The sequence below is a fragment of the Rhinolophus ferrumequinum genome, chromosome 9 (assembly GCF_004115265.2).
Source record: "Rhinolophus ferrumequinum isolate MPI-CBG mRhiFer1 chromosome 9, mRhiFer1_v1.p, whole genome shotgun sequence".
Lineage (NCBI taxonomy): Eukaryota > Metazoa > Chordata > Mammalia > Chiroptera > Rhinolophidae > Rhinolophus > Rhinolophus ferrumequinum.
This window is the reverse complement of record NC_046292.1, coordinates 17423021-17435574: the sequence shown is the minus strand read 5'-3', so window position 1 is coordinate 17435574 and position 12554 is coordinate 17423021. Positions and strand designations below refer to the sequence as shown.

At 44.9% G+C, this 12554-nt stretch overlaps 1 protein-coding gene across 1 annotated transcript in view; it reads right to left on the bottom strand.

Annotated features, from left to right (window-relative positions):
• Positions 1-6180: 6180 nt before the first annotated feature.
• MACO1 (macoilin 1) overlaps positions 6181-12554 on the bottom strand; it is a 51598-nt gene continuing 45224 nt past the window's right edge. Inside the window, exons 10-11 of the mRNA XM_033114478.1 lie at positions 11900-12074; positions 6181-7346 (exon numbers count right to left, since the gene is read on the bottom strand). Coding sequence (XP_032970369.1) covers positions 7144-7346; positions 11900-12074 — 378 coding nt within the window. The 3' untranslated portion in view covers positions 6181-7143. The remainder of the gene's footprint in view (positions 7347-11899; positions 12075-12554) is intronic.

The following is a 12554-nucleotide window of genomic DNA, read 5'->3' as shown; positions in this document are numbered from 1 at the left end:
GAGCAAAAATTAACATAAGACTCACATTATATTATATTATATTATTATATTACATTACATTACATTACATTACAAGACCCAGTCTTATATTATAGTAAAATAATACCAGGTCTTATATTAATTTTTGCTCCAAAAGACGCATTAGAGTTGATTGTCCGGCTAGGTCTTATTTTCGGAGAAACACGGTAACAGCAAATTTGAGATGGTCCTAACAGAATTTCTTTTTTGGGAACCCAAGGGCTAACAATTTAAATTGTGAAAGTCAGTGTGAAAAATGTGGTTAGCAAGAAGAATCCAGGACAAGGGCCTGGAGGGAAGCCCAGGGGCCGGAAGCAAGAAGAGAGCTGACAAGGGTCTCCACAGGGAAGGTGGGCAGACAGACCAGCCTCCCTGGCATCTCAGTTTGGCCAGCTAAGATCACCTTATGTCCTGGCCTCAGCCCCCACCCCATGGGTCCCAGGCCACATCCTCTGAGGCCACGCGCCCCAGCCAGGACTGACACTTCCTCCTGTTACCCTCTAGTTCCCCGTTTCTCAACCCCAGTTGTACATTAGAAACCTCTAGAGCAGGGGTGTTAAAACTTTTTTCAACGTTTTTTACCAAGGGCCACATGCGGTAAAATACACAAACAGCCGGGCCACTCACTCGAGGTGAAGTACGTATTGCCTCACCTGGTTTATTTAAGTAAACTAAATATATTTTTGGAATTTGCTGTGGGCCAATTAACAATGGATTGCGGACCGCAGTTGGCTCGCGGGCCGCAGTTTTGACACCCCTGCTCTAGACAGTTAAAAACAAAAAAGCTGCCCAGGTTCCTCCCCAGGCCAGTTAAATCTGGCTCTCTGAGGGCCGGCTGTGGGGATGGGCATTTTTAAGAGCTCGCCATGTGGCTCTATTGAGCAACCAAGGTAGAGACCTGAGGCCCACGTCTCCCAATGTCCACAGAGCATGGAGGATGCCAGACTCAGGATGCCAGATTGTCAGCAAACAAAAACATCTGGATAATGTGAAGCCTCCCAATTTTTAAATGTGAGCTCAAACATATTCAATTCTATGCAGGTCAAACAAAATATGACTACAGGCCACTCAGTAGGCACCTTGGGGTGCAAAGTCTCTAAGTTTTAATATCTTTGGCCTGCTCCCACCTGCTTGGCCCCCAGGAAGCACTGGTGTGTGAGAACACCAGCACTGCACGTGACTTAGTGCTGTGCTTGGTTTGGGGCATCAGGGACACAAGCTTGAGCAACAGGTGAACGGCAGAGGAGCCCTCACAGGTCACTATCTATTCCTTGGTCCCAGCCAGGCCTTCCTGAACATATAAACTGCTGGGATTCTCCACCCCAGGAAATACCTGGGCAGAACCAACAAGCAGGAGAGTGGGGGCAAGTTCCAGCTGGGGCGGTTCTCTTTACCCCAAGCTGCTCACCCCAAGTTCCCCTTTGGATTGTTGTTGGCTTTCATTTTGTGAGTTGTTGTTTTGGTTTTTAATTACATTTCAAATGTGTTTTAAAAAACCATTATTGCTTTTTTATGATAAAAGTAAGACTAAATGTAATGTAGACAATTTGGAATATGTATTTATCAAGAAGATGAAAATCACCTATAATCTTAACTGTCCCTTGGGTTCTGAATATGGAATGATTCCAGGACATTGTGAAAGAAAGTCCCTACTTCAGTGTGCGGAAGGAGGGGGCCCTGGAAGTCTTCTATGGGAACATTTATCAAACGCAGGGACATTTCAGCACCCTCAAAAGACTGGTCCAGCAGAACTTTGATACTTGTCAGAGACAGACTATGCGAATCCACGTTATTCCTTAGATCAACATTTCTTCTTCCTAATACATAATAACGAAAAATATAGTTGGAAAAAAAAGCTTTGGGAAAGAACCTCTGCTGTCCAGCAGAGCCGGCTGCTGGAAGTGAAAAAAGACTTTTCGCTAAGGGTTCGTGTGCCCTCTGGTGGCCGCTGGAGGGCATTGCTTCAAGCGGGACTCGGGCCCATGGCCAGCCAGCCCTTGCTCTGGTCATTGGTTCTTAAAGTGGGGCCCCAGGACCAGGCCTCACTTGGGACCCTGTTAGAAATACAGTTTCTCGGCCCTTACCCCAGACCCTCTGAATCAGGAACTCTGGGGGAGCCCAGCAATTTGTGTTTTCTCAGGCTATTCAGGCAGTTCTGATGAACCCTAAAATTTGAGAATTGTTCTAGGTAAGTATGGGCCTGATACTTAGACACTGTGTCAAAACAGCATAGGCCTCTGAGGACAAAAGGAAAGGAATGGTGAAGAACTGAGGATGCTGCAGGCGCTGGCGCCAGGCCAAATGCACCTCACAGAGGTCCCCGCCCACACCGGTCCCACCTCCTCAACCCTAGGATGTCTGCAGGCTGTAGGATTAGGAACAGGGGCAGGTGGACCGCATGTCAGAGTAAACCAGTCCAGACTTCTTGGATGGGGCTTCAAAGCCGCACCATGTTGTGGGACGCTAAGCCTGGGGATTCTTAGGCGAGAGATCAGAGATATCATGACAAAGAGATTCCAGAACCCTAGCAAGTCCTTCCTGAAGGGATGTACGATGGAACCTCAGGCAAAGGCAGAGGAACGAAAAGAACCCTTTGAAACAGGAATAAAACAGGAACAAAATAAGGCCAAGGAAGGAAAGGCAAGAAAAGAAGTGTTGCCCCCTTGGTCAGATGGAGGAAGATCCTTGAGATATTTATTTAACCAAATACCTTCCCGGAGGAAATGCTTCATAATCCAATTACTGTCGAAATGAAAAATCCCCACATTAACTCAAGATGCTGGGCGCTGGGGAAATCGGGTCTACGGCTCCAACTGGGTCAAGAATGGATGGGCCCCACAGATTTCCTGACAGAGGAGTGATTGTTCTCAGTACTTCCAGCTGCTTAGGAAATCTGCACCTAGCTGAGTCAAGCAGAAGTTTGTAGAGAAAATCTGACAAGAAAAACAAGGTTTCAGCAGAAACCAGAGACAGGCAGATGGGAAGTGTCATGATAAATATGCCACTTCAAATCTCCCCCTCCTTCTAGAAACAATTCTATTCATACTGTCATTCTACTAGAGATGCTCTGATTCAGTTAAAATACCTTATTTGAGATTCCATGTCTAATCTATTAATTAACCTTATTCATGCAATAATATTTATTGAGTAACTCCTATGTGGCAGTCATTATTCTAGGTTCTGGGGTTACAGAAGTAAATAAATAGACAAAAGTCTCTGCCCTCACAAAGCTTACATTTTAATGGGGGGAGGTAGTAAACAAAATAAGCACTATGTGCAAAGCTTAAAGAGTTCTTCATCTCCAGCTTGCTCCTCATTAATTAAGCTCTTAATTCCGATTTCCAAAGCCTGAGCATTGGCTTTTTTCTGAACTGGAAAAGAGGGTGATAGTGTTGAGTCTTCAGGTTAGAAAAGCGGCTCAGGACAAGGGCTCCTAAACAGTTAATACGCAAGCAATTCACCTGGAGCTCTTGTTTAAATGTGGATTCAGTTTGGTGATCTGGAGAAGCGCTCCCAGAGATGCGGATGCTGCTGGCCGGAAGTCGCAAACCACATTTTTGAGGAGCTCCACTCAGGAGTCCGGCTTGGTGGATGGAGCTACCCCAGGACCAGGAATTCTTAGCCAGGTCCCTGCCTCGCCATGACTCCTTGCTCCTGTTCTGGACTTCCATCTGAGAGGCCTTGGATAACTTGCAGAGCATTCTTTTGCGTCATTTCACCCTTCCAGCACCATTATTTTCTTAAAGGTGAGGAAACAGAACGCCCTCAGAGAGGTTAAGGGAGGTCCTGAAGCAGGTGGTGGCAAAGCTGTCTGGAGGGCTTGCCTATGCCATGGGGCTTTGCACAGTCTGGAGCAGACGAGGGCCATGAGAGGGGGGTTGCCCTTGTGTAAGTGCTGCTGGCCTGTGAAGGGGCCGGCTCAGCAGGAAGCGTCACTGAGAGGCGCAGGAAAGTGGTATTTGTAAGTCGGAGGCCCTTTAACCTAACCGGTCTCGTAGCTACCATGGCCCACCTGAAAACATTTACTTAGTAGTTGAATTTCAGTGAATTAACTGGCTTAGGGGCAGGTTTCCAGTTTATCATTTCAGCTCCCTCTGGTGTGGTGTGAATTTTGCAAGAAGCAATCTGATAATAGCTATTAGAAATGTTCAGCCCTGCCAGGTGGCTTGCCATAGCCCGATTAATATAGCTGAGTGAGCACAGGAAACTGGGATGGCCAGAGAAAGGACTATTCCCTTCCTTCAGGCCAGGAGCCATGAGGAACTGTTCATTCTCATTTTATAGGACCTCTTGGGAAGATTATCACAGAAAGATGGACACTCACGACAGCTACTTCCTTATGTCAAGTTGGGAGATGTCAATAAAGAGAGGTTATTCAGCCAGTCAAAACACACTCAGGCTGCTCTTTCTGTAAATATTTAACCATCCAGGATGGCAAACACGGCCTTATGACATGTAATAAATTATGAAGTACTAAGATGCAGAACCACTTTATGATGGTCCTAAAATAACAAAGACAGCTGGAAATGTCCTAGGTGGAAAAGAATATGCCAATGAGAATGCTGTAGGCAGACTCGTTTCTTCAGGGAAGGCAAAGGCAAAACCCAAGCTAGTGCTACCCCTGGGAACTCTGCTTAGGTTATGTGTCCTGTGTCCACAGGAGCCTACATGGCAGAGCCTAAATGGCCGAGACTCAGGAAGGCAATCCAGCAACAGGGAAAGAGGGTGAGATACCCAGAGCAGAATTTTCAAAAATTGGAGCCAAGATCAATTGTAACAATTGCCAAGAGAGGAAAACAGGGGTCCGGGTTAAGAGAGGCCCCTGGCTTCCCAAAAGATGAAAACAGCAAAGCCTCTAGAAACAAGGGAGGACTCAGAAGTGGTTACCTTGGAGGTCAGTTCGGGAGGAGCAGACAGGAAACCCAACAGGGTACCGGTCCCAAAGTCGCCCAACAAGATTCTGGAAAATGGGAAGGAATTTGCTCTCAAGATTTTCCCACCAACTACCTTCCAACCCTACCTCAAAGTTGATTTTTAAGGAAAGGAGGGTTGTACCAAAAGACAAGTCTGCCTGCCTTGGTTCTAATCAGATGCCAGAGAGAAAAAAAAAAAAAAAAAAAAAACCGAGGGGGGAAGTAAAGGGAGGAAGAGGGAGGGAAAGAGAATGAGAACGGGTATGTCTTAAGAAAGACTAGAACTGAAACCAACTTGAGACCCTGGGTGGATTCATCCCCAATCCTGTGTTTGCTCCCCACCGCATGGGACACTGCTACATGCTGGGGTGCTGAGACGAGGAGAGAACAAGAGCAACAATCTATGGTCCATTCAGAACAATCGACCTTGTTGTGCCCTCCTGAAAAGTTAAAAAGGCAGAAAACTAGTTTTATCTGTAAGAAAATGTTTATTCTTTTGAACCCCACAGGAAAAAATAAAAGAATGCAGCCAAGACCGAGTATTTAACGAAAATAGTGTCCCAAAAGGCAGTAAAATGGGGGAAACCTCAACACAAAGTCAGTGACAATTTTCCATGTTTTTGCACAAAGATGAAAAAAATCTATGACAATTCTGAGTAACACTTTCATGGTGACATTTACACAAGATGATTCAAAAATGCAAAATGGCAGCAACATGCACACCTGGCTAAAGCTAGAAGTTTTTTTTACCCCAAAATAATATCTGTGATTAAAAGGATGATTCTTTTTAATACTTCTATTTTGCTGACTTGCTTGTCCTACTTAATTTGCTTTAAATGAGACGTACATGCCAATTAACAGGAAATTTGAGAAGAACTATGTCCTTCCAGAATCCACGGCAAGGAAGCAAAATCAATCTATTTGGTTTCTTAATTTTCCTAGTTTCCAAATACAATTTTGCTTTGCCCCTCCCTCTCCCAGTCCCTCCCCCCACCCCCACCCCGATTCTTAAACACTTCCAAAAGTTGCCAGTGCAAACACTTTTCTACCAATGTATAATATACACTTGAAACGGACATCTTTGTGCAGAGTTCTGAGTTTAAAACTCTTAAAAAAAAAAACCCTCCTTGGCACAAGAGCTGAGGAATAGTCAAGTTTCTTTTAAACCATCAAACACAAGATAATGAAGAGTGGGAAGCACAGTTAAATGAAATGAAATGAAAACAAAACCAAAATGAAAAACCTAGGACCGCAGCTTTTATTAGCTGTCATTGTAGTCTCTCGTACACAAATGTCCCCAGCTCCCCTTCCCAAGGTGCTGGCCACGTGTCAAGTCCAGAACATTGTGGAGCTTTCTATGAAGGGAAACAGAATATTTAGCCATGGTGGCAACGAACAGCCCAGCTACCCACCAGGGTGACAGCAGGATCGCAGCGAGCTTAATACAGAAAGAAGACAGATGGTGACAAAGGGGGAAAAGAGTTTAAAATCACCAAGTTTCCTCTTGAAATGTCTTTTCCCAAGGCACTGTGAACAACACTGCTGCTAGCAATTTTCTAGGACTAAACACACGGATGGGAACAGAAACATGTCAAACGCAAGCCCTGTGACAGTCTCACAGCTAGTCTCATCACCTGAGTCTCTCCCCTCAACTTAAAAGACACTCCTTGAATTTGTTTGAGCCTTAGAGGGGTAACTGATTTTTGTTTTCTGTCATATCAACAATCACCTTCTTTAAAGCAGCTATACAATCAAAGCTGCATTCAGTTATTTAACCTTCTCTAACAACTAAAAGTTTTCATTATCATCCCATGTGAATCAAATGCACAGGTTTTGCTTATTTAAGAACAAAACAAAAATAAAGGGCTGAGAAGCAAAAACCCTGCCTTTTTTTTTTCTTCAAGAGGAAACTGTAAGAATACATAAAAGGCAAAATTGGCTACTTGAAATCCAAGAATGGTTTTAATGGATTGGCCGAGAAAAATAAACTGCAAAGTTCTGTGAGGTCGTCTAAAAATTTACAAGAAAAACTGATGGGTATTTCTAATCAGACTTAGATGTTATCTTTCCCCCCTTTTTAAAAACGACAACATATACAGTCCCACAAAATACAATATAAACTTTTGTGTTTTTTTTTATCTTGACTGCCAGAGATGCTCTTTTGCGATGCTATCTGGTAACCAAATTGTTGGGCAAAACACACAGCTGGCCTTCACTTCTTCAGGGGCTGGTAAACAGAGGCATTGGGATCGAGTCCAGAGGGGCTGGTCTCCACAAATTTGGAAGAGTAGTGGGGGGAGACGGAGCTCAGGGGGCTGGTGGCAGCACTGTACGTTATGCTGGGCATGACGGCCATGACTTCGGCTATCTTCTGTTTTAGGTCCTTGATTTCCTGGTCTTTCTGAAGAATTTGTCCTGGAAGATTGAAGACCCACCATTAGTGAGAAGGGAAGGGCCAACTTAATGCAGAGCTCTCTTGGGCCAATCCCATGTGGATTTGACTCCAGCTTTGATAGTTTGTGAGGGTAGGCAAGCTGTTCCTAGAAAGGGTCAAGTAGTATTTTAGGTGTTCTGAGCCACATACTCTCTGTCATGTTTTTGTTTTGTTTTTTTTTAAACCATGGAAAAATGTGAAAACCATTCTTAGCCCATGGGTGGTATAAGAATAGGCATCAGGCCAGATCTGGCCTGTGGACGACGGTTTACAGGTAAAAAGGGATTCCGTTTATATAGGGGTGACTAAGCAAAGAGGTCAGTTTCCAGGAGCCATGTTTTGAGCATGGTAGTTACCTGTGGCAGTCTAGGACGGTGCTGATTTTGAACTACGGCCCTCCCTCTTGAGCTGTAATATTTTTCTGGGAGGATGGACCATCTCTAAGTGTCAAACCAAGGAATACGGAGACCTCAGACTCGGTCACAACAATACACTTTGCCCTGAGTTTTCTTATAGAAAATAAACGGAGCTCTGTGGCTGCCCCACTGAGGGCTCTCGCGTGACTCACATAGCTGCCCCTGCCTCTTGGCACAGTGCCCCTTGGACCGACTGCCCAGTTTGCACGTGGTAGATGCTTTCACAACACCCTCCCTCACCACACTCAGTTTCGTGATCCAACCAGCTCCTGCCTGCCTCAGAGCTGCTACGATTTTTGTATTTCTCCTGCTTTCTCTGTGCTGAGGTTTCCACTTCTACTTCTTCACAAAGCTTTTGGCGATCCTCCCATATAAATCCTCCCACCACCCCAACTCCTAGATTCTCAACACATCCTAAACTTTCCCTTCTGTCACTTTACTCTTTGTAATGATCATAATTACAGTAGTTAACACATATGTGCCAGGCACTGTTCTAAGTACTTCCATATACAAACTCATTTATTTATCACAACCACCCTATGTGGGGGAGGGATATCACCATCATCCAATTTATAGATGAGGAAACGCAGGCATACAGAGGTGGAGTGTGAGCCTGGACTCCAGAGCGCACTCCTGCCTACCGCACACTTCTACCTCCTGTAACTGTTCACGTGGGTGAGGATTTGTGTCCATCATCTCTCCACTGGCCCCTGAGCTCCAAGAATGAAGACTGTATCTCCTTTATTTCCACTGCTACAACCCTAGTGCCCAGCCCAGTAGAAAGCTGAAGTTCTGCTTTCAAGGTATGTATCTTGCCCAAAGACACTCAGTTATTAAGAGGCAGAGCAAGATGTCAACCTGAGAACAAAGCCCGTGCAATTTCCACCATGCTTTGAAGTTCCCTGTTCTAGGGGAAGAACATTTAGGAGTAGCCCTTCAGAAACTTAAATGCTTAAAAAAGAGGCTGCATTTGAGCTGCACTCACTTTGAGTCCTGCAGAAGATGGTAATATATTTAAAATGTAACAGAGCATGGTGGCACATTTTTTAAAAAGATGTAGTAGAAATGAAAGTCATTTTGGAACCAGGATGAATCAAATGATATAGAAAGTAGGAAGGAGAAAAGCAACAGGAGTTTGATTTGAATTACAAAGTTGGGTTCTTACTAGAATATTCTGAGCATGACAGCGGAGGGAAATAGTGGGGAAGGCAGCAGCAAAGAGCTCCCTCTGACTTCCTTCATATCTGCTCAGCTTCAAGGAAGCATCAAAATCCTTCTTCCCTTTGAACAAAAGCCTCAGGTGAATAAAGTACCCAAGGCATCTGACACAAGAGCCACCGGATCTTTTTTTCATGCTGATTTAAGTGGGATTTCTTTAATCAGTAATATGCAAACATTCCCAGAGCATTGGAAAAGACATTTCTCTTTGCTTTTTTTTGTCGCTTTACAAGAGTTCCTGGGCTGACAACCCAGGTTCCCCTCGCTACTGAGACCAGGTGCTGCTTCACTGCAGGGTGGAAGCTCTTCCAAGTTTGTAAATCCAAGTAAATGGGATGAGGCAGAGAGATCTGGCCACATCTGAGAGCTGAGTCAAGCAGGCAAAAAAAAAAAGTGTATGATCAGAAGTTCAGCTTCAAAGGCAGGATTCCTAGGAACCTTTTTTTTTTTTTAAAAATGCCTTTCCCTGAGTCCACAGATTAATAAGCCTGATTCTCAACTCCCTTCTCTTCTTGCTCTACCAGCTTGGCCAGTCCAAGCCACTCCTATGGCTTCACTAACTTCTCCCAACTTCTGTATCCCACCCCCGCCCCCAGGGGTTTTGGTCCTCTGGGGCTTAGGCCCCAAATCCCCAATGACTGATGAAGATCTTTTACCTGGGTGTCCAGGAAGCAACTGCAAAAGAAAACATCCCAAACCAAACTCACTCTCTCTTCCTCTTTACACCTGTCCTGCTCGGCTTCCTGGGCTCCTCCCCCACACTCGTCACCTCTAAGACAGAACACAGTGAGACAGTGTCCTAACTGGGATCTCTGCCTCCACTCACCCTTTCAACTCTGTCCTGCGCACTGCGACTGGAAAGAGCCCCACAGTAACAGCCAGAACACGTCAGCCCCTTCCTCCTGAAAATCCAGGGCATATATTCTCTAATATGGCTTTATTCACGGTCGTCCTCACCTCCCACTCTCTTCCTCCACGTCCCCCAGCTTGAGGTCACTGAACTGCTCACCTGGACCTTCCCAGCACTTTCTTTCCTTCACTTACACTACTCCCTCGGGTAACAGTTCTTCCTGCCATTCCCCGCTCTCAGAATTCACCCTTCAAAGCCCGCTCAGTGAGCCCTCCCCTCGTTCGCCATCCCTGACCTCTCTTCTGGCTTTTCAAGCCCCGCCTCTACCTAATGGCAGTAGCTTCACCTGGCGTGCCCTCTCGCAGGGTCCAAACTGTCTCCACAGTTATACTAAGACACTATTTGCCTTCTGCACACTCATTCCCTCATGGGTGTAAGTGGAGTCTTCCAGAAACAACATGGCAAGTGAAATTACAACTGATTGAATGTAGGAACAGAGATGAGAAACGAACTATCTTTTATTAAGCCAGAAACTAAAGAGAGTTGCTAAATGTAAAACGATGCCACTTTTCTCAGTAATTTTTTTGTTTTGGGAAATGTAGCTATTTTTCATAAAAATGTTATTTATGTTAAGAAGTATACATTTATTATGTTATTTTAAAATGAATTAATAAATAAATGTTTTAATTTCTAATAGGTAAATACTGATAGATATAATCCAGTTAAAAAAAGAAAACCTCCTTGGTGTACTCAATAATTTTAAGAATGTAATGGGGTCCCTAAGATGAAAAGTTTGAGCACCACTGCCCTCATGGATTCCCCACTAAAATGTCTTGTTCATCTGTCTCCCCTTTAGCTTCTAGTGCAATGCTTCACACAGGATAAGCGTGAATACTCTTTAAGTACTTGTTGAAATATTCTTTTCCTTCTCCTAAGTCAATCGTTTGGATTTATTTTTTTCAGTAGTCTACTGGTGGCTAATCAATTTCTTGGACAAAATGCAAATTTCTTTTCCTCAGGTCATGTCATGCCTGTTCAGAAGCCTTCCAAAGGGCCCCATATCACTCAGAGTAAAGTCCAAAGTCCTTTCCGGGGCTACAAAGCCTGGCGGAACAGGCTCCTGCTGCTTCTGAGGCTGACCACTCTTCCTCTCATACAGGCTGCAGCCCCAATGGCCTCCACGCATGCTCCCTCTGCCTGAAGTGCTTTCCCCCACAGATTTACATGACTCATTCATTCTCTTCCTTTCAGTCTCTGCTCAAAGGCTACCTATTTAAAGGATTTGCCATGTCCACCACATCAAACTAGCAGCCCTACACATACACACACACACACGCCCTACCTCACCACTGCTTTCTTTTCTTCACTGCACCATCACCACAGACATATTATCTATTTGCTTGTTGTTGTGGGTCCCCTCAGGGATTCTCACAGTGCCTGGCACATAGTAGGTCTCAGTAAATATCTGCTAAGCAAACAGCCAGCTCTCCAGACTCTCCTCCCGACTCCCTCATTTGTCATCTTCGCTCCAGTCAGACAGAGCCAATGGCAGCTCTGAACACATCAGGCCCTCCTAGCTTCCCTGGCCTTGCTCAAGCCACTTCTTTTGTTAGATGCCTCTTTACCCCTCACCCCTGCTACCCTGCTTCCTCACTGGGCTAAGTCCTTTTCATCATTCAAGCCCCAGTTCAGACATCAGCTCCCCTGAGAAACGTCCCTCGAACTCCCCAGACTGCCTTAGGCCCTGCCTGTCTCTCTGCTCCCACAGACTCTGGACATGTGCTGCACCAGCACCTTTGGGTGACTCTGCAGTTCTCTGTTTCTTCAACAACACTGTGAGCCCTGGAGCACAGAAGCTCATACTCTTTTCTGTATGCCTCACCCCAATAGATGATGTCTGTGGCATGAATTGATGTGATGACTCCTAAATGTCCGTGTTGGGCACTTGGCAAACCACTCGAGGAGGAATGGCAATGCCTTTGGTTCTGAGCTCTGAGGGTCCCTGTGCATTCCCAGCCACACCACCTCACCTGTGGCCCGCTGCTCTCACCTTGGGCAATCTCAAGTTGTCGCTTCGCGTCCCCCAGTGCAGAGAAGAGATCCAGCTTGATCCTCGTTTCTGCGCTCAGGCTGTTCTCCAGGTGCTGCGTTTTATCCTGCATGGCTGAGAGGGCCGACATTAACACCTCAGTGTCCTTCTCATTTTCCTTATACTTCCGAAGCTCCTAGCAACAGCATTAAAGCAGCAGTGTTACAAGACAGTTTGGGCATCAATGTCTACAAATTAGCCTGAAATCACAAGTATTAATAAAATCCCATTATTACTGACTGGGCCCCTAGAATGTAGAATGCTGGTATTTCATGGGTTCAGACCTCACCACTTAGAGGGAGTGCAAAACGTATTTATATGGTGATCTGTACATATGAAAACACTTTAGTAGATAAATTTGACTGTGTTGGACTGTTTCTAGATAACAACGGACTCTATCTCCAAATAAAACACTTTCTTGCAAGCTTAATTCAGAACCACAACGAATTTATTGCTTGTTGCTAGGTGCAAATGTTGCTGTAATGCTATAAACAAATCCGACAAAACGCTACTTTCAACCTGCACTAAAAATACTAAAGATATTAATTATTTCGATAGCACAGGATATATTGCAGAATAATCCCACTTAAAATTTCTTATAATGTAACCAATAAAT